At 49.3% G+C, this 26824-nt stretch overlaps 1 protein-coding gene across 1 annotated transcript in view; it reads left to right on the plus strand.

Moving 5' to 3' along the window:
* The window catches only part of NSG2 (neuronal vesicle trafficking associated 2), a 45491-nt gene that overhangs the window by 16279 nt on the left and 2388 nt on the right, over nucleotides 1–26824 (plus strand). Inside the window, exon 4 of the mRNA XM_081035960.1 lies at nucleotides 25223–25333. Coding sequence (XP_080892086.1) covers nucleotides 25223–25333 — 111 coding nt within the window. The remainder of the gene's footprint in view (nucleotides 1–25222; nucleotides 25334–26824) is intronic.

The following is a 26824-nucleotide window of genomic DNA, read 5'->3' on the forward strand; positions in this document are numbered from 1 at the left end:
TTTATAAAATCAAAGTATTGGCAACAACGCCAGACTTTCAACTCTCATGGTTCTGTAAATAAGACCACAGCAATAGGATGGACTATTTTTAACACTTTCCTAAGAAACTGTTGTTGTTGTTTTGTTTTGTTTTTCCAGAGAGTATTTAGTTTACTCTGAATTAGGGGCTTATGAGAGTTTTCCATCTTCTTTTTATTTTCCTGTGCTTTCCACAATTCATACGAGCATGTATTGTTTCAATAATCGGGGAAAAAAGAATTATTTTAAAAAGTTGCTCTTTTTACCAAATAAAGTATTACAAGTCTATGATGAAATTATTCCATATTTAGTAGTCATTTAAAATGATGGTTATGAAGACGTGATAATTCAGGCAAATACTTCACAGAGAAGGTAGAATGAAAAAAGCAGAGATTAAAATTGTATGTTTTCTGGGATAAAAAAAATCAGAAGTATAAAGAAGAAAAAGGACATGGAAGGAAACGTATCACTATGCCATTTGTTGCTATCTCATCAGCAGTGGGGTTGGACCATGGTTTTGTTTGTTTGTTTTCTCTTTGCTAACTTTTGGTCATGTGGTTCTTTTGTCATATTTAGTGGTCGTGAGCCTCTGAGAAACTGGTGTAAAGTGGGAACTATGGCTCAGGCCAGTGATCTGGCAAATGGCAGAGTCAGCGCTCAGAAGCAGGCCTGGGCGGCCCTTCTGCTCAGCCACGCTGCCTGCAGCTGGTAACTGCCAGTCAGAACAGAAGTGCGTCAGCTTGGAGGACCGGAGGGGCTGGCTCAGGGTCCAGTGCCTGCGGAAGGAAGTCCCCACGCAGCTCGACTCAGTTAGTCCTGGGGGCCAGAAGGGAAGGGCGTTGGGTTTGGGGGCAGCCCTTTGTCAGCACTGACTGTCAGGTGTGGGCGGACGGCCCTGCCACTTGGAACAAAATGAGAGGAATGGAGCAATTCCTTTGCTTATATAAAGCTGTGAGCTCTTCTGTGTTCTTAAGGAGAGCGCCCTCTGGGCCCTATGGAGGAGGCATCTGCTGGGGTGAGGGTAGACATTAGGGAGGAGACTGGTGGCAAGTAAGCAGAGCCCGGATTCTGAGCCATCAGCTGCAGTGGGGCTCGGTCCAGGTGGGCTGTTACGGAGGTGGGATTGACAGGACGTATTGGAGACGGGGGAGTCAGGGGGCTGCTCGGTGTGGGGCTTGGCTGACTGGGCCAGCAGGATGCCATCCACTGAAGTGGGAGCTGGGGGGCCTGGGCTGGGGGAGACGCATTGGGTGGGAGGAGCCTGGGGCCGTGGGGGCAGTGGTGGTCCACCCGGCCTTGGACATAACTCGTCTGGAGGCAGGATGGAGATTTGAGCTGGAGACCCAGGGCTGGAAGTCAGAGGTTCCAGTTGGTCTTAAAGAGCGTGGTGCTGGGCCCCCCTCCAGCCTATTGCTCACGGCAGAGGTAACCATGGGAGCAGCCAGGCTGCTGCGTCCCACATCTTAGTACCTTCACAGAGGAGGGACAGCTCGTGACTGCACATTGCAAAACCGACCTGGAGAGAGCAGCTCACAGCAATTATGCTGAGAGAGAATGAGAGGAGAGAACAGGGTGGGGAGGGGTGAACTGAGAAAGACTGGCTGAAGGAACCACCTGGAATTGTTGTCTTTTCTAAAACCAAGAGGGCTCTTGCAGTCATTGCAGAGGGCCACAGATGTGACAGATTGTCCATGCGCTGATCTGAGAAGAGGGGCGCATGCAGAGAGAAGCGCCTCCTTTCCGACTCCCAGGGCTGGGGTTCTTCTAATGCTGACTTCTCTGTGGAGGGTGCTGGTGGCATGGGGGGGGGGACTGGCGCATCTGGCCACGCTCAGACCTGGTTGTCCCCAGGCTGGTGTGGGAAGGAAGTGAGTGTTACATTTGGAGGCTGTTTGTGTTCAGCTGATGAGAGGTGTTCTGGGGGCACTCGTGGGCTCTGGGGCTGCACTCCCCTGGGCAGCTGACTATGTCCCTGTTCCCACTTAGCGTCACGATCTTAGGCAAGTCCCGTCACCTCTCTGAGCGCCTGGCTCCTCATCTGTAAGCCAGGACACAATCTTGACATAACAAATAGTGTAAGTCCTTGGACAACCATTTTATTACCTTCCTGTTCGGATCCCTGTCTTCCTCCTGGGTTCTTAGCTTCTTGACTAATTAGCCATATTTTGTCTGTTGGTTGAGACAGACCTCGGCCTCTCTTTCCTGGCTTTCCCCCAGGAACGTGGCTGGGAAAACCTGGAATTGTTCAAAGGGCAGCCAGTTCACTGTCGGGCCTCTGGCTCTCAACAGAGACCTCTGAAGCCGTTTCTTTGATTCCTGGGGAGTAGGCAGTAATTTTTGGTAGGTTATTTCTCAGCTGTAATACGTATAATCTAGAATCTGTTAAAAATCTTTTATATCGACGTGGTATCTTAGTACTATCCCCACTTTATAGGTAATGAAACTGATGCTCAGAGAAGTGACGTGGCTCCCAAAGCCACTGAGCCAGGACCTGTCAGAACAAAACAAGAACTCAGCTCTGTGCTCCCACCTCCCAGTCTCTTCGCCACACCTCAGTGCCATCCGGCCGTGTCCTCGCCACACTGTGGCCTGCCTGCCTGTTTGCCTCCCCTTTCTTCCTTGTCTGTCCTGCTCCTTGGGGTTCCCACACCTGCTCCCCGGTCCTCCATACCAGCACCGCGGTCACAGTGTCGGCATAGCTGAGTTACCTGCGGTGTCTCCCCCTGATCTGAGGCCAGGTTAGTGTCTTCTTCATCTTTGTCCCCCCAAGAGCCTCGCCAGTACCTGGCCACCAAAAGGTGTGTGTAATAACTGAGCAGAGGGGTGACTGAGCACACAGAAATGCCCCCAACTGACCGAGCAACTCCGCGGTCATAAACACCAGTGCTGTGGCTCCTCGTTTCAGTATCTCTGTTTAAAATTGGGACCCTCGCTTTGCTTCTCCGCCTCTAGAAGATGACACATCCTCATGAGCACCTTCTTCCCGATGCCTCTTTCCTAGGGAGGTGAGACCCTCATTTGTAGCTTTGCCCTTTGCTTCTGCCCGCCTTCCATCGGTGGGATTCTCGTATTTGCCCACGGCAGCACATGGAGATCAGAGATTTGATTTTACTATGTCTTTTCGTGGTTTTATTGCTCTCCTATTTTTTTAAAAAATTGAGGAACGTTTTTGGTAAGTTATTGAAAATAGTGCCCGCTGGGTTAGGAGCGGAGTCGTTGCGTAGTGCAGAAAGGATTTGCACGTGAGTAGCTGGCCCAGAAAGGCCGCTGTGGTGTTTGGTGTTCATTGTTGACGTGTGGCCAGGGTTTTCCTGAAAGTCAGAATAAAGATGCTGCCTGTGAACGTGGCTGGGTGCTTTCTCCTGGCCCGATGGAATTACACTGTTAGAGCGACTTTCCAGAATGTATATTGTGATTCATGGATCATCGAAAAGCAAATGGGGCTTAATTTTTTTTTTTTTTTTTAACGAAACCATTCATGGTGCTGTGTCAGGAGGGACGTGCTGGGCTTTGGACGAGGGGCTGGGTAATCCAGTGACCGCTCTACGGCCAAATGACGAGGCTGCTTCTATTGCCAGCTTCTTGTTCTCATGGAATCATTGGGAAGTAAATGCCGCAGTAAAGACAGTTACTTGGTAATGACTTTAGTTGGAGCCTTGTAGAGTTTAGGGAATGTTCGTGGTTCCTAGGGTCTCCGCAGGGGTGGGCTACAGCTGGTGCACACCCGCTCCCCAGAGCCAACGACTAAAAGTTTGTAAGCCAGTTGTTGAACTCTTGGAAGCTTGTAACCACCCGGTGGGAGTATTTACACGGTGGGAGTATTTACACCGTGGAAATGGGCAAACCCTACAAATCATGCTTTCCACCCCACGCCCGCCCCCGCGAGCTGGTTGCCCAGCGCACAACTGTGTGGCAGGCAGTACGGAGGGAGGGAGATGCTGTGTTGGGGTTTAGTACTGCAGGTCTGTGAGAACGAAGGCAAGTCCCCTCACTCTCTGAAGCGGTGTTTCCCAGTCTGTAAAATGGGGTGGTGACAGCTGCGTCGTAGGCCTGGTGTGAGGACCAAGTGAGGTAACAAATCAACACTGTTCCATGGTAGCTCCTTCGGCGAGAGCTTCCTCTTGTCATTACATGGCAGTTTCATTTCTGGGGAGCGGGTCATCTGACTGGACGGGAGGCTTCCACCCAGGCCGGGTCTCCAGAGGAGAGCTGTGCCTGGCTCTGTCTCCGTGGGCTGTCTGTCTCAACTGACGCTGCCCCGGCCTAGCTGTTCCTCCTGGCTCAGCCTTAACACGGTGCCAGCTTCTGACCCTTCGTCTCCATCCCACCCCCTGCCCTCCATCATGCTCCAAATCAGATGGGACCGTGAGATCTTGCCTGAGAAATCTTTGCTGCCCCCCCTTCCTCCAGCCCCAGTGTGAGGCCCCGACACTACGGGCTCTTGCAAAGAGGGTCCTTGTTGCCAGTGCCACGGCCTCTGCCACTGACTTCCTGTGCTGGCAATGCTCCTGCCTCTCGTGCTTCTGCCCAGCGGCCAGGCCTGGTCACACCTCCCAGTCCTTGTTTCCGCAGTTTCCTCCGCCTCTGTGGCCGTCCTGTGTTTCTGCCTTGTGACCCAGCCCAGAACTCACCTCCTCCAGCAACTGGTCCTCGATTGCCCGAGTCAGTTTCCCGTCTGGGAGTCCCACAGCCCAGTCTGTGTCTTGGCTCCTGCACCTGTCACTGCTCTGAGAGGGCCACTCACTTCCTGAGAGTTCTCCTGGTACCTGGCTGGAGGGCCGAAGGTAGTTCTGAAGGTAGAGCCTCATAAAGTTTTCTCAAATCCCACGTGGGGTCATAAAAGGAAGATGTTGATGGCAAGTAAAGCCATATTTTAGAAATTATTATTTGAAATTAATAACAATAACCTGCATTTTATTGAGCTCCTATTGTGTGCCAGGTAGTTAGCTAGTCATTTTCCATTTTTTCTTTACTATAACTCATGGAGGAGGCATTATTTTTGATGTACAGATGGGAAAAGCGAGGATCAGCCAGGTTAGTTAAGGTACTCGGGAACACACAGCCAATAAGGCAGTCAGGCTTTTCTGACCCAGAGGGTGTGTGTGTGTTGTGTGTATGTTCTTCTGTCTGTACCATCTTCCACATCGGGAAACCCTGCTCATTTGGGGAACAGGCTAAATTAAACTGAGAAGTGGTCACTAGAATACTAAAATTTTGCTGTCTATCCCTGCTATTTGCCAAGTACTTGGCTAATTTTGCTTTGGCTTTCCTTTCTTCTTTCTTCTCTTTGAATACACTTTTGGCCAAGTCCTGAAAGGCATCGATCCAAAAGATAAACAGAAGCCAACGTTTCCCAAGGGAGAAATGCCATTTCTTCACGGCTTGTCACGTGGCCAGCCTCACCGGTTCCATCACGCGGCAGGAGGTTTCATCTCCTGACTTTCTCATTCTCTGGGCTTCCGTGGCTGCAGTGTGTGATTATGTTAAATGTGGGGTTTTTATTTATTTATTTTTTTTTAACTTATGATGTTTAAGCGCCAGGAACTGTCAGAGGAAGACAGGTCCTAACAAAGTGACTGTATGTGCAGCTTGTCGTGTCACCGAAGTGTTCTATAATTATAAGAAAACTAGTTGTCATAGCAACTGCCATGTCGCTGTAGCCTCCTCCTGGAGATGCTGACAAGCTTCTCAGCTCTGTGATCTGAGCAGTTCGGAGGGAACTGGGTTCTCTGAGCAGGTTCCGCGCTCGCCGGGGTAATCGCCATGAACTCATCCTGATTCTCCACCACCCAAACGCAGCCGTGAGCCAATAGACCTGGGTTCGAATGCTGGTTCTTTGGCTGTGTGATCTCGGACAAGTTACCTCACCTCTGTGAGCCTCAGTTTCCTCTTTTGTAAAGTGGGGATGCCAGTGATCCCTTCAGAGGGCTTTTGTAACAACCATGTTTGTGAGGGGCCTCACAGAGGGCCGGGGACAGGACAGCCCCTATGTCAGACGTCTTCCCTGGAGATCTTCTCTATGAACGAAGGAAAAATGAAAAACGCTGAATCAGACTGGGCGAATGTGTCCATCATCTTTTTATGTTATTATTATTAATTTTGACAGCGTTTGTGGCTAGAAAACCAAGTTAGAAAATAGAAATTCTAAGATGAACCGTGCAGATCAGAGAGAGAGAGAATAAATGAATATTCGTCTAGATGAAACTAACTTGAATTAAAATCCCTCCAAGTTTTTTTTTCTTTTCTTGCATTTCTCTGAGGCTAAGAAAAGGATTTCTAATCTCTAAAAACAAATGTCTAAACGGTGTAAGGAAACCTGGTTTCTTGTCTCAGTCTCTGGGCCTGTTTTCCTACATGTGAAATGAGGAAACTGGGTGGGCTGGTCCTCAAGCCTCTTCTGTCTTTGAGGTTCGAAGATAGTGGTTCTCCACCAGGGATGATTTTGCTTCCCAGGGGACATTTGGCAATGTCTGGAGACATTTCTGGTTGTCAGAAATGGCGTGTGTGTGTGTGTGTGTGTGTGTGTGTGTGTGTGTTGTGTGTTGTGTGTTGCTCACTACTAGCGTTTAATGGGAAGAGACCAGAAATGCTGTTAAGCTTTGTAAGGGACCAGATGTCCCCACAACAAAGAACGATTCTGCCCCAAATGTCAATCGTGCGGAGGCTAAGAAACCTTGCTCTAGGATTTACCACAATGTTTATTGACGTAAGAAGAGAAATCATGCCACAGTCAACCTACGGAGACATATATGATTTGTTGGGTATTCAGTTTCTTATCCTACCCATCTCCTGGAGATTTGAAGCCCTAGAAGAATTAGTAACGGTAAAGACACATGACTTCTTCAACTCCTAGGGGGCTTACTAAAAAATGAGATGGCTGTGGAAGGTGGGAATAATACATTCCTTTGCATTTTCTTTCCTCTTGGTGCTGCATAACTCTAAACAGACCAAATGTGATTGTTTCGTGGACAAAGTAAAATGTATAGAATGCAATTTTGGATCCATAAATAGCTTTACTGTGATTTTTCCATAGAGGATAAAAATAAGTTTTGTATATATTTCAACTGCACCCTCGTTTCCAGCTTCAGTTTTTGATTTTGACATTCCAAGTCACAGCCAATGAGGGTCTTGTCTCAAAGCGTGATCACTTCTTCTGCTTAAAACCATTCTGGGGCTTGCCCTGGTCTTCAGGGAGGACTCTGAGCCCCTTAGTCCATAGTACCTGGTCCTCAGAGCCTATCTCTTGTTCATCTCTCAACCCGCTCTCCTACCCGCCTCCACATCTTCCTGCCAACCTAAGTTACTCTTGGAATCCTGGACATACTGCCCTCTCTTGCCCCCACCCCTCAGTTGAGCTCTTCCCCTGCTCTGAATGCATTTCTCTCCCTAATGTCTGGTGCACACCTATTCTTCTCATAGGCCTGGCGCAAACATCACCTGTCCAAACAGCTCCTCTCTCTCCCCCATTGTGGGATGTGGAAATGACTGGTTCCTCTTCTGGGACCTTCCTCCCTGGCGAGAGTTTGTCAACTTGACCTGCTTCGTGCACATATTTCCGTATCTGCGTTTTTCCATGGCCCCTATGAAAGCCTGGATTCAATTCTACATCCCCTCTGATTATGGACCCTGGGACCTTGAAAACAATAGGAGGAACTTTTCTTTCTAATAATAGCAGGAACTTTTCTTTCTAAATAAGAGTGACACATGTACAGCCGCAAAATTGCAACAGTATAGAAAGAAATAGTCTCTGTTTCTCTCCCTTCATAATCCTTCTCGCTGAAAATACCTATGTCTGTGCTGTCCACATGTGGCTACATACATGTAAAGTAATCAAAATGAAATAAAATTCAAAATTTCATTCCTCAGTCGCACAAGCCACGTTTCAGTCTGAGCCTAGCGGCTACCATATTGGACAGTTCAGATTTATAGGGCATTTCCATCATTGCAGAAAGCTCTATTGGACAGCCCAGCAATCATTTCTTACCTTCTCATCCAGAGGTATTTTCTGCATGTCTGTGTGCGTGTTTGTGTGTGTGTATGTGAGTGTGTGTGTGTCTGTATACATGTATTATATATATATCTCCCCATATATATGCATGTATACATTTGATATCCTTTTTTTATACATTTGATCTCCAATGGGAAAATGGGTCCATTTTGTACACATTCTTCTGTACCTGGCGTTTTTCCTTTAATAACACATCTCAGGTCATCCTGCATCAGCATACTGAGATCCCGTTTACTCTTGTTCATCGCTGCACAGTGAGGAGACTCAATCCTTCTCAATCAGTTTCCTGTTGTTCTAGCTTCCAGTCTTTTGCTTCAGTGAACTTCCTAGCTTCCTATTGTGTGTCTACACACACACACACACACACACACACACACACACTCACTCGTGCACGCGTGCGCACTTGTGCACACCTTTCATATGTTTCACAGGTGTACTTGGAGGGTACGAGAATCCTTATCTTAGAAGCCTGGCCAGAGAGATGTGAGTCTTCCATTTTAATAGATTTTGCCAGATTATCTTCCCCAAGGTTCCCGTCAATCTATACGTCCTCCACCGTGCCTACGAATGTGTTCTGCCCACACTGAGAGCTGTACCAATCTTTAAAAGTTTCACCAATGTGATAGATAGAAAATGACACCTCCGATTTGTGTAAATTTGTGTGTTTTTCGTTAGTGGTGAGATGGAGCCTCTTTCTCTGGACTAATTGACTGTTGCCCTTTGCTTCTTTCCTGGGAAACATCCTACGTGGTTGGATGCTGATTTGCACGGCCTCCTCCCAAAGCTAGAAACATATTCATCCTCACTTATTTGGTACTTTCTCAGTTGTGTTTTCTTTGCCTTTTGGTTTTGTTTATGGTGTGCCTTCTTTTTCAAGCCTGAGGGATTCCTTACTTTTGCTTTAACTCAAATTCATCACAAACTCCAGAAGTCATAAAGGAAAATATTGATATACTCGACTCTACCAAAATGAAGGCTTTCTCTCACCCTAAATTCATGTTTTGTTCTGGTACTTTCATGATTTTGTTTTTTATGTTAAAATTTGGATCAGTCTGGAATTTGTAGAGTCTGATGGGGGAATCCAAGTTTATTTCCTTGTGATTGGCCAGTTGCCAGTTAATTGGTCTACGCTCATTAGTTAATCCTTCCTCTCTGACTTGACAGTTCACCTTCTTTAGATACCGTATTCCCATATGTATTCGAGTTTACTTCTGTGTTCCCTTTTCTTCCATTGATCTTACAATTATTTGGTACTGAAAATTGAGGCAATACCAAATTGTCTCGATTACATAGTTTTATAATACATCTTAAAACTTGTGTAAACTGTCCTTCCCTCATTCCTTTTACTTTTCAGAAACTCTTTACCCATTCTTGCATGTTTGTTTCTTCAGAAAAATATTAATGTATTGTTTAGGTTCCAAAAAACTCATGCTAGTTTTTAATTTGGGTTCTGTGAATTTATAGATTAATTTGAGGAGAAGTTACATCCCTTAAAATATTGAGTCTATCTAGAGACAAGATTTAACTGCATCTATTGAAGTCTTCTTTCAAGGTTCTCAACTGAGTTTTAAAATCACTTTTACAGTTCTTGTTAAACTTATTTCAAAGTATTTTATCTATTTGTTGTTGACATTGTAAAGGGGACCTTTTCTTCCATTGTATTTTTTAACTGGTTATATTTATATTTAATAGAAATGCTTTGAATCTTGTACATTTGCCACCAGGCAGGTACTAACTTTTCTTATTGTTTCGAAAAATGTGTTTAATAATTCAATTCTTTGGATTTTCTACATATAAAATTGTATCATCTGTCCATAATGCTAATATTGCTTCCCTTTCTGGTGTTTAGTGTTCTTATGTTATTTTTTTCTTTCAACTTTCAGACTCTTAATATCATTTTCTTGTCTGATTGCATTGGTCAGAATTCTCAGATCTGTTTCTAGAGTTTTACCATTTACATTTTGATGGCTCTTGCCTCCGCCCCAGTGCCCTTTCTGCATTTGTGGACATGATCAGACTGTTTGGCTTCTTTAACCTAGTACTATGGTACATTATGCCAATAGATTTTTAAATATTAAGCCATTCTTACATGTCCTCATTTGGTCATGGTGTATAGAATTCTGTTTGCTAATATATCATTTAAAATTTTTGCGTTATTAATATTGTGAGGTTGTGTTGAGTTTTCTTTTTTGTGCTGTCTTTGTCAGGTATGGTATTAGTATTTTCCTGCCTTTGTAAAGAGAATGTACTTGCCTTTTCCTTTTTCCATGCTCTAGAAAATTTGAAAGAGAAATAATCTGTTTCTCTAGGTTTTCTTGTTTTGTTTTTTAAATAAATAAATAAAACAGAATTCGTAAAATCATCTGGCTTAGTGATATTTGGAAGAACGTGGGTAGTTTTCAGTAAATATGTGAAGAATTCATAAACAAATAAATTTCATTTGTATCCCGCTACCCCTCTAAAGCTTTGAAAGATGACGTTTTGAAGCGAAGCCATTGTCTTTCTCTTAATTCTAACTCCCTTCAGATATCTTTCTCAAGGTGGCCCCATTCAGTCAATAAGTATTTGCAGAGTAGTCACCGTGTCCCAGGCCTTGGGGTAGGTAGTGGGGGTGATTCCTGGAAGTACCAGGCATGGCCCACAATCCGATGTTCCCAGAATGCTGCCATGTAGCTGAAACCTAGTGAATTTGATTTTCAGCAGTGTCATTTATCATGGAATATTACTAGAGCTTGGGGCTCTGTATTTACAGTTACCCTTTAGGCTTCTGTCGGTCCTTCTTGGATCTAGAGCAAAACATCTCACTGCAGACAGTCCATACTGATGCAACACATCGTCTTTCCTTTTTATGCTGGAGCCTGCTGCTGTTTCCGACCCTGGTGTGCAGAGCAGGTCCCCGTGGGTCTGCAGGAGGTGGACCCGCCTACTCACTAGCTCCCTCTGGGACTCATTTCTCTTTACCTCGCTGAGCTTTAGGGTTTTCATCTAAATAGGGGATACTAATTTTGTTTTGTGATGCTTAGATGAGATAACACATATGAAGAAAGCACCGGAACACAGTTGGCACCCAGTAAACCTGTTTCTCTCCTCGGTTTGGTATCTCCCCAGATACCTAGCTCAGTACTGGGCTAGGAAGAAGACGATCATGGAATATTTGTTCAGGTCCAATTATTTTTCGAGCCCCTGATTACCTCATAGTTTCACCCCCTTCAATAGAATTTCCATCCAAACTGCCAAAGTAATTTTTGAAACTCAAATGCAGCCACTTCAGTGAACGCCAAACGTCAAACATCTGTTAGCTCCCTAGGACTCCCAATAAATTGTTCAGTCTGACACCCATGCCCCTTCTTCAGCTTGCCCCTTTTACCTTACAAGCTTCCTCTTTCACCATCATGTACCACCCACACCTCCATACCTTCGCAGAGGCTACTGTCTCTGCCTGGGTCACCCTCTCCCCTCCCCTTCCTGGCTTAGGAGCCCCCTTGCCTGGCGCTGTCTTGATCACAGTGCTTCTCACCTTGCCTTCTGAAGGTCTGTGCTGAGGGCAGAGATGTCACATATGTCACCTGGGTCCCATGTGCCTGGCCCTGGGCCAGCTACGGACTAGATGTGCCTCTGTTGTCTGTGTCAGGTACACAATTAAGTCTTTGGGTTACATGGTAAAATATGAATGAGATTTTCTCCATTTCAGTTCTCAGAGGAGCCCTGGGGAAATGGTTCTTTAAAACACAAAAAATGAGGCCAGGAAAATCAATTGCATTTCTCAGCTGCAGGAGATGAAGGAAAAGCGTGACTTTCTGAAGCCTCCCGAGGTACCACGATATAATGGGGCGTTGGAGGCACTTTTCATGTGAATGTGGATTTCACGCGGGGCCCAAGCGGAGTCACCAAACCATTCAGGCTCCCGCTCGCTTGTGAAATTCAGAGCAGGTGCTTGACAAGCCCCGAGCCACGTTGCATGGCCTCTTTCTTCTTTTTAAGTAACAGTGAGCTGACTGGGCAGCCTTGCCAATGATTTTACAGTTAAACACCCACACGCCAAGAAGCCTCGTTCCGTAAGTGGAGGGGCAAAGGCCAGAAATAACAGAGGAGGGTGAATATCGATGGAACACTTCCTGGGGTCCCAGCCCTGTGCTTGCTGCAGTCAGCCTTTCCTCTGACCTGCATGACTGCCTGGTCATGGGGACAGTGCTGTCCCCACTCCCTTTGTACAGAAGAAAACTCCGAGGGTGAGACAGAAGCGACTCCCCCAAGGCCCCACACATCAGATAGGAGCCGTTCATGCATCTTCTGAGCAGTCTGTTTGTATCTCCTAGACTCTGTGCACGTTTTAATGGATCCCGTGCATGTTTCCTGTCTTGCTCAGGCTTATAACGTGGGCACTGCTGTAAGTCCTGTCTCCAGTTCATGCCCATCCTTGATCCGTCCACTTACTTCGCTGCTATTTTCCTCATCTGTAGAATGGAGGTACAATAAAAATCCCTACCGCAGAGGATTGCTGTGGGGACACAGTGGGGACCCCGTGTCACGTGCTCAGGGCAGCACTCGGCACAGTGTGAGCACGCCGTGAGTGTCAGTGATTACTAAATCGTGGAGCCTGCAAGATGCCTTAAATCACTTCTGGGAGGAGAGAGAGGGTGTAATAAAAAGAAGATGAATGAAACCAGTTGGGTGGCATTGATTGACTTAGCACAGATTTAGAGAGCACCTTCCACAGCCAAGCCCCGGCCGACGCTCGGGCTAAGAGGCTTCCTCCAGGCGGGGCCCCAAGGAACAAAGAGGTCAGTCAGAACTCAGGACTTGCCCAGGCCAGTGCCAAATGGCCTTTCTCATCCGGCCTGTTGTGGTTTCCCTCCCTGGATCCCAGAGCTCAGAACATTCCATGCTCTCTGCTGTACGTTCCGTGTGAGGGAAGCAGCCCTGACCTGAACCCCCTGCTCTACACCCCTTACCCCCACGCCATGGTTTTCTGCAACCCTGCAAAGAGTAGCTGACTCTTTACTCTGGGTCCCAATGCCCAGCACGTCCTGCTAGGGCTGCTGGGAGGGAACGGCCGCAGGTCCCAGTTAAATAAGCACACAAACCGGGGCCCAGAGTGCAGGCGCTGTGGGAACTTGGTGGAGGGGAGGTGATTTCATTAGGTTCCAAGCCCTTGCCTTAGTGCTCTGTGGACAGGTTTCTGTGGCCTCACAGGCTGGCTGTGTGTGCAGCCCTGTGTCTGCTGGGTGATTTGCTTGTCTTTGTAGAGTCAGAACTGTTTATAAGGGACAGGCACTCCCATTGTTTGGAGCCGAGGAGAGTGGATGAAAGGTGAGGGTGGGATTCCTGCTCCAGGAAAGCCAGGGGAAAGTCCATCAAGGCTATGACTCAACAGATCATTTTGATGAAATTAAGAGGTCCTGCTGGGCATTCTGCTATTTTAGTGACAGGAAGTCAACAGTTGGCTCTCTAGGCAACTGCTTACAGAATGCGTTTCAATGACAATGACAGTAACGAGATCCTGTGTTGCTGGGAGCTTACATGCAGTGTCTCTGCGTCCTCCAGTGAGCTTGCTAGGTGGGTGTTATGAGTAATCCCATTTTTGCAGATAAGGCGACCGGGGCTCAGAGAGGTGGTGCCACTTACTTAAGGTCACACAGCCAGTAAAAGGTAAAGCAGACTGGATCCCAGGCCAGTCTGGTGCGAGAGCCCGGCTCCTTCTTCCACATTACACTGCTTCCATTTTAAACCCCTGCATCCCAGAATAGCCAAAAGTGAACTGCCACACCCCCTGTACCCCCAACCCTTGGAATTCTTTTATTTTCTTAGTAATAAGTTAATATCATAGCCAAGGCAGCAATAAATAAACTTCATGACCTCTTTGCTCAAAGTCTGCGTGTTGGGGCAGATTCGTGCCTCCAGTCACTCCCTGTGGACACAGCAAGGCTTGTGTCACATCTGAACTTCCCAGGTTTCACTTTGTGCAAAATCCTTGGTGAGATTTGTGAGGGCCTTCCTGTCTGGACCGTTTTTTACAAAATGCTGGTGATTGACAAGCTTGCAGTGGAAGCTCCAAGGCGTCTCCTTGCCCAGCAGCTCAGACAGGAGGAAGGCCCAGGTGTGCTGAGCAAACGTTAGAAAATAGAGGCTCAACCTGGCCGGGCTGTGTGACCCTGGGAAGTCCTTGCAGTAAGACAGGAAAAGCACATGTTCACCAGACGTGTGTGTGGGTTCAGCAAGGCAGTGCCTGGGAAGCCCAGTGCCTGGCGTGTAGCAGAAGCTCAGTCAACCCCTCCTCCTCCGGGGAGGCCGCCCGGCCTCTTCGGCGCTGTTTCATGCACACCTGCCCCTGACCCCTATAATCCCGACACTGCCCTGTACCGTAATCGGTCACGGGTGCTCATGATGCCACCTGGGAGCTGTCTGCCCAGCCCTAGACCAGTCACACGCCCTGATGTACCCTGGACCTTGTCACCTCCCTTCTACCAGACAGGGGACAGGTCCTGCTTTCAGCCTTTGCTGCTCTCTCATCTTGAGCCACCTGCTTTGTGGAACCTTATTTCCTATAAAACAGGATTGAACGGCTCATCTTTACAGGGTTGTTGAAAGGTTTAAAATAGAAGCATAGTTTGGTATCTGCTGCTCCCATTTAAAAATCGGAAAGTTTCACTTATATTTTAGGATCTCCGTCTCTTCTTGAAAAAGCACATCAGCCATGTTGGGGCCTCATTCCCATTCTTGACCACAATCATCTGGGGCTCAGCGGCTGTTGCCCCTGTAGACGGGCGTGCTCCCTCCAGTCCCCAGTGCACCCCACTTATCACACCTGGCCTCTTCCCTGGCTTCTGCTGCCTGTCTGCTCTGTGTACGCACACCCTCGGTGACCCGGAAAGGTTGGTGCCTTCCCGCCTGACAGCTTGTTCAGATGTCACTGCACGTTCAGGTCTCCGCTTTGCTTTCGCCTTTGATACATCTGCTTATAAAGACATCACCTTGTGAAGTAAGGCCTCGGCTTCTCCATCCTGTAAGAGGTTCACTGTCAAAGGTCTTAATATCCTCTGGTTCATGTTGACCGATGGTTTGAACTTTCCAAATGAAAAATACTTCAGAAGGCCAGCAATTTGTCTCCTTCAGAAGCCAGGCCCCCCCCGACCCTCATCTCTTCTTTCTAATGCTTATGCCAATAGCAAATTAAACCGGGCAATGACTTATTGCTTTGAAATGTTTCAGTTCAAATTGTGCTTTCTCTTTCAAGGGTTCCACACATATTAATGCATCGCAGACTTGGGCTGGAGTCACACGTACTTCTTACTGCTCCTCCTTCCTGTGGGGAGTTTCCCCTCTGGATTCTGAAAGACACGCTTACATTATTGCTCATAGAAAGTCTGAGGCCACAGATGTTTCTTTTTCCATTTCCTTTCAAAAGGCAATTTACTTAGCAGGCCCCAGAGAATGGGTTTCTTTAATGGGTTTTTAGGGGCTTCCACGGGGAGCTGACCCAACAGCGTGATAATGCAATCTTTCTGGTTTGGGGACGGAGGGCATCTCTGTATTCCAAACAGCCGCTCCAGGGGCGGCCATTCCAGAGGAAGTAGAATGAGGAGAAAGTGCACACAGCCTTTGGGATCACACCTGAGTTCAAATCCTGCTTCTCCATTCTGCCTTATTTGAGTTTCCTCAGGCAAGTGACTCAATGTCTTTGGGTCTTAGGTTCTTCATTTATAAAATGGGGAAAATGATACCTTATGGGGCTGGTTTTAAAAAGGATTAGTGAGAAATAGTGTTAAAATAACCACACCATGCTTGCTAATCCCTAATGTCCATTGTAAACCTTTCCCAGGAGGTCATCTTGGATGTGGGAACGTGGCCCACAAGCCAAGCTAACTTCCTCTCCGGGGAATGACCCCACCTGAGGAATTAAACAGTGCGTGGCAGTGAACACAATAGGTGTTCACTCTCCAGACCTACCCTGCCATTTCAGGGTCGGCTTTTCTACCCAAGAGATAAGACCGTGGCAGAAATTGTTCTGGTACATTCCCTCACCAGACATGCTTCAGACCAAAGCCAGGCAGGTGGTCTGTGTGTTCTCGCATCACCTTTTAGTGCTTCTGGGAGCCAGGAGTCATTGTAATTCCCAGGTGATAGATGAAGAAACCAAAGCTTGGAGGTGTCACAGAGCTTGTCCAAAGTCAGCAGAAAGTGGGGGGAGGAACTTAAAATGGAGAGCTGTCTGTACTCTCTGGAGCTCTGGCCAGTAGTAATGGCCACTTCAGCCTCGTCCCAAGATTTCACAAGACCCCAAGGAAACTATTTCTTTTCTTCTGAGTAGGCCAAACAGACCAACAAAAGCCTCCCGGGTCCTTGTTTTGGTCCCTCTGGTTAACTCCCATGCGTAGGTGTATGGGGGTCCCACGGCTCCCATGAGTCTGCAGAATCCAAAATAAGAGAATGAATTTCTTAGTATTTAATGGATAAAATTATTCCAAACATGGAGCCGTGGGACATGCAGAGGGAGTATGATTTTAAATCCTGTGGCGTGTTTGCTCTTCCCAAGTGCTTGGTAAGAATGAAGAATAGGTGACCATCTCGGCACCAGCTGTGTGCCAGGCGCTGTGCTCTGTGTCGCCACACAGTGACCCCATTTCCAGATGAGAAAGCTGAGGCCCAGAAAACGGTCTAAGCGACCCAAGAGGTGGGGGGCTGGAATCCAAACAAGGCTCTCTGGTTCTTACCCTGTTTTACTCCCTTTATTGGGACAGAACAGACTGACAGAAAGTGTTCCACCCGAGTCCACACTGAAACATACATGTGTAGCAGACCCGAGACCACTGCCGCTTGGTGGCCAAACTCGGCTTCTAGGTGTTACTTAGAGGTGAAAAGCACCTTCACTGGACCCAGTGGCTGTGGAATCAGGCCACTCACCCACGCCTGTGGGTTGACCAGGGCTTGGAAAGGTGTGGGCTGCCAGAATCCTCCTGCGGCCCCCTGCCACGGAGGTCTGTACGTAAGGACAGATCCCACCTAGCAGACAAAGCACTGGCAAGCATCCATACGAGCCACCTTCTCCCAGGAGCAAAGCTGGGCACGAGGCTCGGGATGGGAGGCCTAAGTGGGTGTCCAGCTTCTCGTCCTGGTTTGCCCACCCTCACTCCGGGGAGGGGTCTTCTACTGCAGGCCAAGCAATGAGCAGTCCAATGAGCACTCATCATCAGCGGAGGGCGAAACGTGTGGCAGAAAGTGGGAGAGTTTGTTCTCAGTGCCTCCCTCAGGCCCCCCCAGCAATAACATCGGGGTCACGATGCCTCTGGGGCACAGAGGGATGGACCAGAAAAGAGATGGCCCATGCTCCTCCTGTGCGGGGACAGTGACATCCCTACCCTCGTTCCGACCCAAGAGGCAAGAAGACAATGAAGAGCTGTTCATGGGTCCTGGGCTCTGGGCGGCCAGAAGGGAGAAGTTAAAGGGTGGAAGCCGGTGCCAGGGCCTGGGTGAGAGTGAAGAAGGCGTGGCACTGCATGCCAGGCTCTGTAAAATAAGATCCGCAATGCCTGCCGTTTAGGGGAATCAAGAAGGGGAACAGCAAGGGGAGCGGTGTCGGATGGCGCCCAGGTGGACTCTCGGACTCAGCAGATAGCTGTACTCAGGGCTGTGACTTATTACAGCAGAAGGACAGCAGGTACAGTCAGCAAAGGGAGGAGTGTGAGGTGAAGTCCAGAGGGAGCCAGGCCCAAGCTTCCCGTCCTCTCCCAGTGCAGTCACACAGCACACGTTTAACTACCCCTGTGATGAGTTGTGACAACACGTGTGAAATATCCACCAGGGAACCAGGAGAGCCTCAGGGCCCTGGGCTTTTGCTGGGGGCTGGTCATGTAGGCACGCCCGCCCGGTGCCCGACTTTGTACCCAAGTGCCAGACTCCGAGAAGGAGGGCAGCTGCCCGGCACAAGTGAGCACAGCGAGCTGCTCTTACTCTTCTGGGAATGGTGGGGACACCCCTGGGAGCCCAGCTCCAGACGGCCGCCAGGGGCCACGCTGGCAGCAGATCTTTGCACACCTGGCAGCGTCAGACCTGCTCCTTTTTCTCTGTTCTGTGAAAATGCCTCCAAGACTCCTCCCAGGTGGGGAGTGTGTGTGTGTGTCTGTGTGTGTCTGTGTGTGAGTGTCTGTTTCTGTGTGTGTGTCTGTATGTGTCTGTGTGACTGTGTGTGTGTGTGTGTGTGTGTAGGGTCGGAGCGGTAAGGAGGTAGCCGACTGTTGGAGGACAAGGTCCCCTCCTCCTGGACAAAGGGAGACATTGGCAGAGGGGCGCATATTCTGCCTCCCCCAGCATGGCTGTCTGTGCAGAGGGCCGCGCTGCGGGTGCTGTCGTGGTGCTGACAGGCGCTATTTCTCAGCCTTGCATGAATTACGGGAAAGCGTGGAGCAGCTTCTCTGGCTCAGAAACCCCCACTGGCATGCCCAGCAGTGTCACACATTAGAACTGGGAGAAGATGATTTCTAATTTTCCAAACCAATTTTGCTGACCTGATTTTTTTTTTTTATCAGCTGTTCTGCCAAGAAAGGGGATTGAGGAATGAAAGTAGCTTAATGGGATGGGCTATTTGGGCTGCAGGGCTGGCGTCTCCATGGAGATGGAGATGCAGGCTACATGTAGACATGGGTGGGCTGGGATTCAGGGAGACGGCTGTGAGCCTGTGACTGAGGCCGGGACGTGTATGGACAGCCCTGCTCTGCGGCCTGGCTCTGGGCTTGGGGAAGCGATGGATGTGAATCCGCCAGAGCTCACGCACATGCTCTTTGTGGCAGAGGTGGGCAGGAGGTCAGCAGGCCCCATCCCTGCCCTCGGGAAGTGAAGTCTGGTGGGGCGGGTCCGTGGGTGAAGAAGTCATGATAACAGAGTGACACGTGACCGTGACCAGGACAATTGCTTGGGAGCCACAGAGAGGCCTTGCTCGTGAGGCAAAAGTCTGGGAAGGCTTCCTGGTGTGTGTGTGTGTGTGTGTGTGTGTGTGTGTGTGTGTGTGTTCCTAGGGCAGTGGCAATTGGTGACATGGGACAGATAAGCAGAGGCCACATGGTGAAGTCAGTGTAGTACCAAGGAAAAACGTGTTTTGGACCCAGACAGACCTGGCTTCTAGGTTGTGCTCCACTACTGATGGGCTAGAAAATCCCACCACTTTCCTCTGCAGTCCTCAGGTTCCTCATTGGAAAAGTAGGACTATCAGCAGTCTCCACTGTGTGGGTAGGTCCTGGGTAGGGCTGAGGAGATCATGTGTGTGCAGCCCTGATAGCCAAGGGATGTGAGTGTCTTGCCCTCCTCTCTCCAGAAGCCAGACAAAGGATTGAGACCTTTGTCTTGCTCTAACTGCAGGCTCCAGGTCATGTGCATGCAAATTTCCTGGACTTGTGTGGAAATGCTGTTTCTGGCTGTGGTGGCCGACGAGGGGGTCAGAATCTCTGGGTGTGGTGCCCGGGACTGCATCTGCTCTGTCTCCTGAGATGCTCCGAGGCTCAGTGAAGTCGTAGACCCACTGTGTCAGGGCAGGAAGTCAGCCCACCTTGAAATGGTCAGAGAAGTAATTTTGGAAGATCCCTTCAGGAGCAGCAGGGACGATGGATTGGGAGGGGAGGCAGGGCAGACCAGGGAAGAGACAGCCCATGTCAGAGGTGCTTTTCTGCGCCATCAACACAAATCACCAGCAAAACCTTTAAATAGTAGGACCCGCAGGCCCTCGGAAGCCCAGAAACAGAGCACAGCCTGTGTGTGTGTGGGGGGGGGGTTGGCTGTCGGTCGGGGAGGACAGGTCACAGCTGGTGGCAGCACAGTGTAACATCCAGTGGTTCTCTGCGGAGGTAACACCTGAACCAAATTCAGCTCTCAGGGTGCACAATGGTAACGGTCCCGTGGGGCCGCAGGAAGCAGGAGTTTGTCACTTTGGCATTTACACAGCACTGCTGTTTGCATTGTTCGTCTTGGCTGTAGCTCGTGACAGAGTTAGCGTAATGATGTAGAGGCACTTTGCAGATGGAGAAGCTGGGGTGGTCCGGCCAGGTGTGTGAGAGTGCTCTGTGTGATCCACAGGGGGCGGGCCACATGGGTAAAATGGGAAGGAGCAGGAAGGGATGGAGCTTTCCGCAGGGACGCACGTGGGCAGGAACCAACAGCAAACGCGTGAAAGTGGACTTGAGGTGATGGCAAGATCGTAGTGGGTGTTTTTCCTCTTAGATTTCCAATATTGTTCTTCTAACAAGGGTGCAATGCATTTTTAATAAAATAATGACCTCTAACGTAGTTTTAGATTCATCAGCGGTGTAAGATAGGGTTAGGCACCTGGAATGCAGACCTCAGTCCAAATCCTCGCTCCGCCCTCAGATGCATAAAGTCTCTCCGTCAGCCTCTGAAAGACCGTCTGTAAAATGGGCACATTGATAGTACCTCCGCGCAGTGTTTTGAGGACGTGTGTCTGTGCTGCATGGATGCTAACTGAGGTCGTTATGAATGCGAGGCCTATCCTGGGCTCCACATTCTGCCTTACAACAGTCAGTGTGAGGCAGCCATCCGTGTCACCCCCATTCTAGACAGAAGCAAGTGGAGGATTCCCAAGGGCAAGCAACTAGCCCAGGGTCACATACAAGTAAGTGCAAAACTGGGCTTTCAGTCTAGACAGCCTGGCTCCGAAGTCTCTCCTCCATTCAGTGGTGGGTGCCAGGCAGAGGGCCAGGAAACCAGGGTGTCACTGGGGCAGAATTTATGGAGGCTGTGATCCTCTCACATCCTCCACTCAGACCCCCTTATCAGGATCTTTGAGGCTGAGCCAGGAGCAAGGCGCTGGGTGGCCTGATTCTGTCTCTGGGGGTTCCTGTTGTCACAGACACAAGATGAATGTCTGTGGGGCAGCTCGGTTTTTATCTCCCCACACAGTTTAATTTCCCTGAAGTGAGTAGTTCTATTGCGTTGAGGTTTTCAGGGTTTGCATTCTTCATAAAAGAAGGGGGCGCTTTCGGGTATTGTGGTGCCACTGTGTTGCGGGACGTGAAAGGCAGTGAAGCCCCCATCTCCTGCCGCCGGGGCGGGCCTGGATCTGCATCCTGGCCTGGCCGACAGCGGGACGGTTTGGTTTCGCTCCTCTCCCTTCCTAACTCCTGGAACTTCCACATCTGTGGTGCCATATCCTCCAAGAAGAAGTGTGCAGTACACCGTGTCTTGCTTCATTGCACGAATGCGGCAAATGCAGCTGTGGACCCAGGAGATATGGATCAAAAGGACGGTTAGAAGGGGTTAGGACCGAGGGCCTCGGAATCAGACATTCCGGAATCCCAGTCAGGCCTGCTGCTTCAGGCCTCAGACAAGGGCCTCCGCACCTCTCTTTGCACAGCCGTAAAATACGGGTAACACTTGGCTATAGAGGACCTGAGCTCCGGGATCGTGGCATACGCTGCACGAGTGGTTCTGAGGCTGTGCAGCCAGCTGGAGGACCACTCTTACATAGTGAGAGGGGGTCCTCACCGCTGGCTGCATGTTGTACCCACCCAGAAAGCTTACAAAGAGATGCGCGCCCTGGACCCAAGAGTGCTGGGCCTCTGGGCATCAGCGTTGACCCCTTTGGGCTCCTCCCTCCCTCCATCCATCCTTCCCTGTCTTTTTCCAAGACCATCTGCAGTACTCCCTGGTGGAGCTCTGGGAGAACTGTGGTGATCAGACCCTGCCCCTCCCAAGTGGCGCTTTTATCAATGAAAGACGGAGTAAGGGAACCTGTCCCATCGCCAGGCCTGCTGGGCCCTGCTCCATCTCCCAGCCAGCTGCTGACCGGGCAGAGGGGAGTGTCCAGCCCGGCCTGGGGATGCCGTGCTGGGAGGTCTTGTCCTGCTCCTGAGTCTGCCAAGAGTCGGGGCCTCTGCTCAGTCAGCGGTTGCCCTTGCACATGGCCATTAGGTTGGGAGGCTTTCTGGGGTTACCCCAGCCCAGCATCAGGCTGGTGGCAGGCGGTGGCAGGTGGGAGGCTGCTGTCCCTCGCTCCGGTGCACGTGCGGGGTCTGCGCCTGCACCTTTGCCCAGTAGGCACGTCTGTGTCCCAGCCTGGGGGCAGCTCTGGTGAGGTGATGCTAGCAGGAGTTCAAGGTCCCTTTGACAGAAAGAACCTACCTGGGCTCTGAGCATTTCTTTTTTTTAATTGAGGTAAAACTCGCATCACACAAATTTACTTTAGAGTGAACAATTAGGTGGCATTTAGCACATTCACCGTGTTGTGAAACCATCACCTCCATGTGGTTCCCCAACATTTCCATGCCCCCAGATGGAAACTATTCACATACGCAGTGCCACCCCCACCGCACCCTCCAGCCCCCAGCAACCACCGGTCTGCATTCTGTTCCTGGGGGATTTCGTGTAAGTGCAGCCTTCTGTGTCTGGCTTCTGCCACGGAGCATGATGTTTTCGAGGTCTGTCCACATTTGTAACATCTCCCAGTCCTTCACTCCTTTGTGTGGCCGAGCCACATTCTGTCACCTGACAAGATCACAATGTACTTATCTGATTCGTCAGTTGATGGACATTTGGGCTGTTTCCACCTCTTGACCATTGGGAAGTCTGGGCATTGAAAATTCTTTACATCTGTACTCCAAACATCTCTTTCTCGGTCCTCAGCATTGCGTACTAGTCTTGGGAGTCCCCCTTCCCTGTGCTAATCAAATCCTATCTTCAGGGCTCTCCGGGGGTACAGGTTCCAGCCTCACTGACCTCTCTGTCTCTCTCTCAATCTCTCTCCACATCGTGTGGGTGACTCCAGCCTGATCTCTGTACCACGTCAACTCACACTGTGACCACCCCACGCCCGAGCAGGAGGCTGATGAGATTGCAACAGGCTGCGTCTGAGGGTTCACGGTACAAACGGAGGGGTGGACAATGCACAGTGTCAACAGTAGCTTAGAACTGGACTTGACACGTCACCATCTAAAAGGAAAAAAGCACTTTTTCTCTATACTCTCACAACACTTCTGACCCCACACATGGGGGGGTGGGGTTTCCACACTACGCAATTGTCTACTTCTCGGTGGACGTTGACTGGAAGTCCTACAATTTAACTCAGCTCTGACCCTAACTGCCCGGAGTTCGCACAGACCCACAGGAGAAGAGCTCAGTCCCACGAGGCTGTCCCTACTTCCGGTGTGAGTCAAATCCCAGGCTGTCAGTCTGTGCTTCTGACTGGCTATAAACCTCTTCTCAGGTTCAGTGATTTGCTAGAATGGCTACCAGGGCTCAGGAAAGTGCTTCACTTCTTGCAAAGGCTATTACAGGACAGACAGATGAGGAGATGCACGGGGAGGTCTGGAAGGGTCCCGAGCACAGGAGCTGCTGTCCCGGCTGGGGCTATACCACCCTCTAGTGCACGCTCTCGTACCTCTTCAGCCAGCGAGTCTGGCAGCTTCATTACACAGGCGTGATTGATTAAACCATCGGCCACTGAACTCAGTCTCCCTGAGGTCGGGGGCGCGAGGCTGATGTCCAACCCTCTCAACACATGGTTGGTTCCCTGGCAACCTGCCCCCCTCCTTCAGGACTTTCTGAAAATCACCTCATTAACATAAACTCAGCTGCGGTTGAATAATAAAATACACTCTTTTCACCTGTAGGGATCTGAGCTATTTCAGGAACTGGGGTCAAAAACCAAATACTATAACAAGAAATATTCCTGGTGCTCTTACCACTTAAGACGCTACAGGGTTTTAGGAGCTCTGTGCCGGGAAGTGGGAACAAGGACCAAATGTATACATTTCTTATTAGATCACAACAGCACACTGTCCTAAGGTCTCATGCTCACAGACAGTGCCTGCCTGGGGATTTGGACAGACGCCTTCCCCGCATCCTTCTCCCTCTTTTCCTTTTTAGAATTCCCCCATCCCATATTTAAAGCTGGCAACAAACCACTCTGTGTGTTTGGACCAACATAGCCTCCCATACCTTTCTGTCTGTAATACCGCACCCTGGGTGGGGAGGAGCTAGGGTGGGGACCCCCAAAGTTGGGTTTTGTTTTGTTTTCTGAATCAAAAGAAACCTTGTCTCCATAAGAGGAATTCTGCCATATTTCTAGGCCAATGGACTCAAAAGGCACCAGCTTTCTAAAATAACATGAAAAAAACCACAATACTGGTTATATAACAATAGATATACAATGTCGTGGGAGTTAGTTCCCTACCACTTTGTACACAGGCGATGGATGGGCCAGAGCAAGCCACGGGGTACCGACGGAGTCAGCCATTTACTCCTTTCTGACAAATCCTCATGGTTGCCCCAGGTTTGTTTGGTGCTGTATTATTATTATTATTATTATTATTATTATTATTATTTGAAAGCTTGTGTGTAGGTCATGGTTAGGAGCTGGGTTTTCACTGAGCAATTTGAAGACCATTCGATGCTTTGGAGCAGAGGTGTGCCGTGCCTTGACTTAGGTTTTGAAAGGACGTCTCTGGCCGCTGTGTGTGAGTACACCGTAGGGGTCAGGCAGGCCGCAGTTGGAAGGCTGCTGCGAAAGTGCAGGTGAGGTGATGATTGCCAGGGTGGGGGTGACTGAGGTGGGAAGAATCGGTCAGAGCGTGAATGTATCTGAAGGCAGAGATGACAGCTGCTGCGGGTCGATTAGATGTAGGATGTCAGAGAAAGAGAGAGTCAAGGACGAGATCTGGGCCTGCGTGACTGCAAAGGCGGGATTGACATTTCCTGAGATGTGGATCAGTGCAGGGGGATGAGGGCTCGGGGGAGGAGAGCGGTTTGGGTTGGGAATGTGTCTAAGGTGCCAGTGGGACGGCCAAATGGAGGGAAAATGAGCAGTTGATATCTGAGATTGGAATTCGGTGCTGGCATCGGGTGGTGGTGATGGAAGGCAGGAGTTCCGGAAGTGCCGTTCTGATGGGCTTACTGATCACCTCCCCTCCTGACCCCCCCACCACACACACACAGTTAACAGGAAAAGTAAACGAGGGGAAAATCACACTTTGGGCCAAAAAGGCGCCTCAGAAAGTATCTGGCCAAAAGAATACAGGTGGTTTGCTCCAGGTCACAGTGCACGTGATGACAGAGCTGAGACAGGTCAGTTTTTGGGCCCCCGGTACCCCCACTCTCTCTGACACACCAGACTGCCTGCTGGCTCCGGATTCGAGGCTGCGCGTGTGGACCGAGGCAGGAAGCTGAGTCCGGGTGACTCTCAGTTCTGTTTTCCTCCAGGTCACCATCCTCGTCAGCCTGGCCCTTGCTTTCCTCGCCTGCATCGTGTTCCTGGTGGTTTACAAAGCCTTCACCTACGACCACAGCTGCCCAGAGGGCTTTGTTTATAAGGTAAGGGCCTTCTGGCCGGTGAGTGGCCCCAGGTAACTGTCACCATCAATTAGAGAGTTTATCAATGTCTTCTTCTCATTGGCGTCCAAATTCTGGGTATGGCAGCCTCGCTGCAGACTGTTTAATATGTAATATGTGCCTGGCCCGGGCTTTTCAAGATTTCATGAAGGAGTCAGTCTCCAGGGTGGCACTCACCAGAGGGACTGCACGTCCGCAGTGAGGGACAGTCACCCTCTTTCGAGACATGCTGCTCCATCTTCAGAAAGCTCTGCCCTGCATGGTGGGGAAGACAGGGAACAGATGCTTCTGAGCTGGTCTCCCCCAGTCCTGACTCTCCCTCTGACTGCTCCATCCTTTGAAGAACTGAAATGTCTGCATGTCTCTCCCCTCCAAGCCTCAGTTTTCTCACCTGCAGAATGAGTGCTGAGAATGTGCACCCCACAGGTTTTTGTGGGACCTTACGGAGAGAATTTAAGTAGAATCAGTCAGCAAAGGACCTTTTAGAGAATGGTCTCTCAGCAGATGTTAGAATTTGCTTCAGAGCTAAAGCGGGTGACATTAATATGTATAAATCACCCTTTACTGAGAACCTTTCAGATGCCATAACCCTTTGTAAGACATTTTCATAGCCATTGCCTCAAGGGAGCTGCATGCCCATTCTGAAAACTCCATTTCCTTTCTCCCACTTTACAGCTGAGGCAATGGAGATGGAAAGTGTTTGGTTAAGACATCAAGTAACCTTCCAAAGGGAGGGTATCAAATGTAGAATACCCCCATTGAAAACACATGACCTTCCGGTCTGCTATGTGACTTCCTAAGATGCTGTTCTTAGTATGACTCTGAGGTTCTGGAAGGTTGCTGACAACTACCGTAGAGGACAGTTGAATAAACAGTGACGTATCCACACACTGGACTCCATGCAACTGTGAAAATAAGGGATGAAGGTGTCCAGACACGGACGTGCAATATCTACTGTCAGGATAAAACCGAGGGAAACAGGCACTGCCTGTGTGTGAGGACGAGGGGTGAGGGGTACAGCACAGTCAATTATATTTTCAGAAAGAAGTTCCGGAAGGAACAATTAAACAGTGAAGAGAAGTGGTTCCTGGGGTGGGGGGAAGGGAGGGAGCAGAGTCAAGGGGACAGCTGAGGAACTGGGCTCCCCAGCATGTCTTGTTGTATATATTTGTCCTTGACCTTTGTAAACATTTGATACACCTTAAATAAGGCAAAGTAATTCCTGAACATTAAAAACAAATGAACCAAAGAACCTAGCCCTATATCAAGCTGGGGGACATAAACTTACAAAGAATTAAATGTTTCAAACCACTGCAGAACAGGACCTTGACAGTACGCCCTCAGCAGAACGTATTCGAAGGCCACAGAAAGCTGTGCAGAGAATTTCAAGTTCACTAGTTAGCTAGTTAGTCCATCAGTTATGATATTGGTGTTATTTTGTGACCCTTGTATATGTATATAGTGTAGGATAGA

The sequence above is a fragment of the Rhinolophus hipposideros genome (genome assembly GCF_964194185.1).
Source record: "Rhinolophus hipposideros genome assembly, chromosome: 23".
In the NCBI taxonomy this organism is placed as follows: Eukaryota; Metazoa; Chordata; class Mammalia; order Chiroptera; family Rhinolophidae; genus Rhinolophus; species Rhinolophus hipposideros.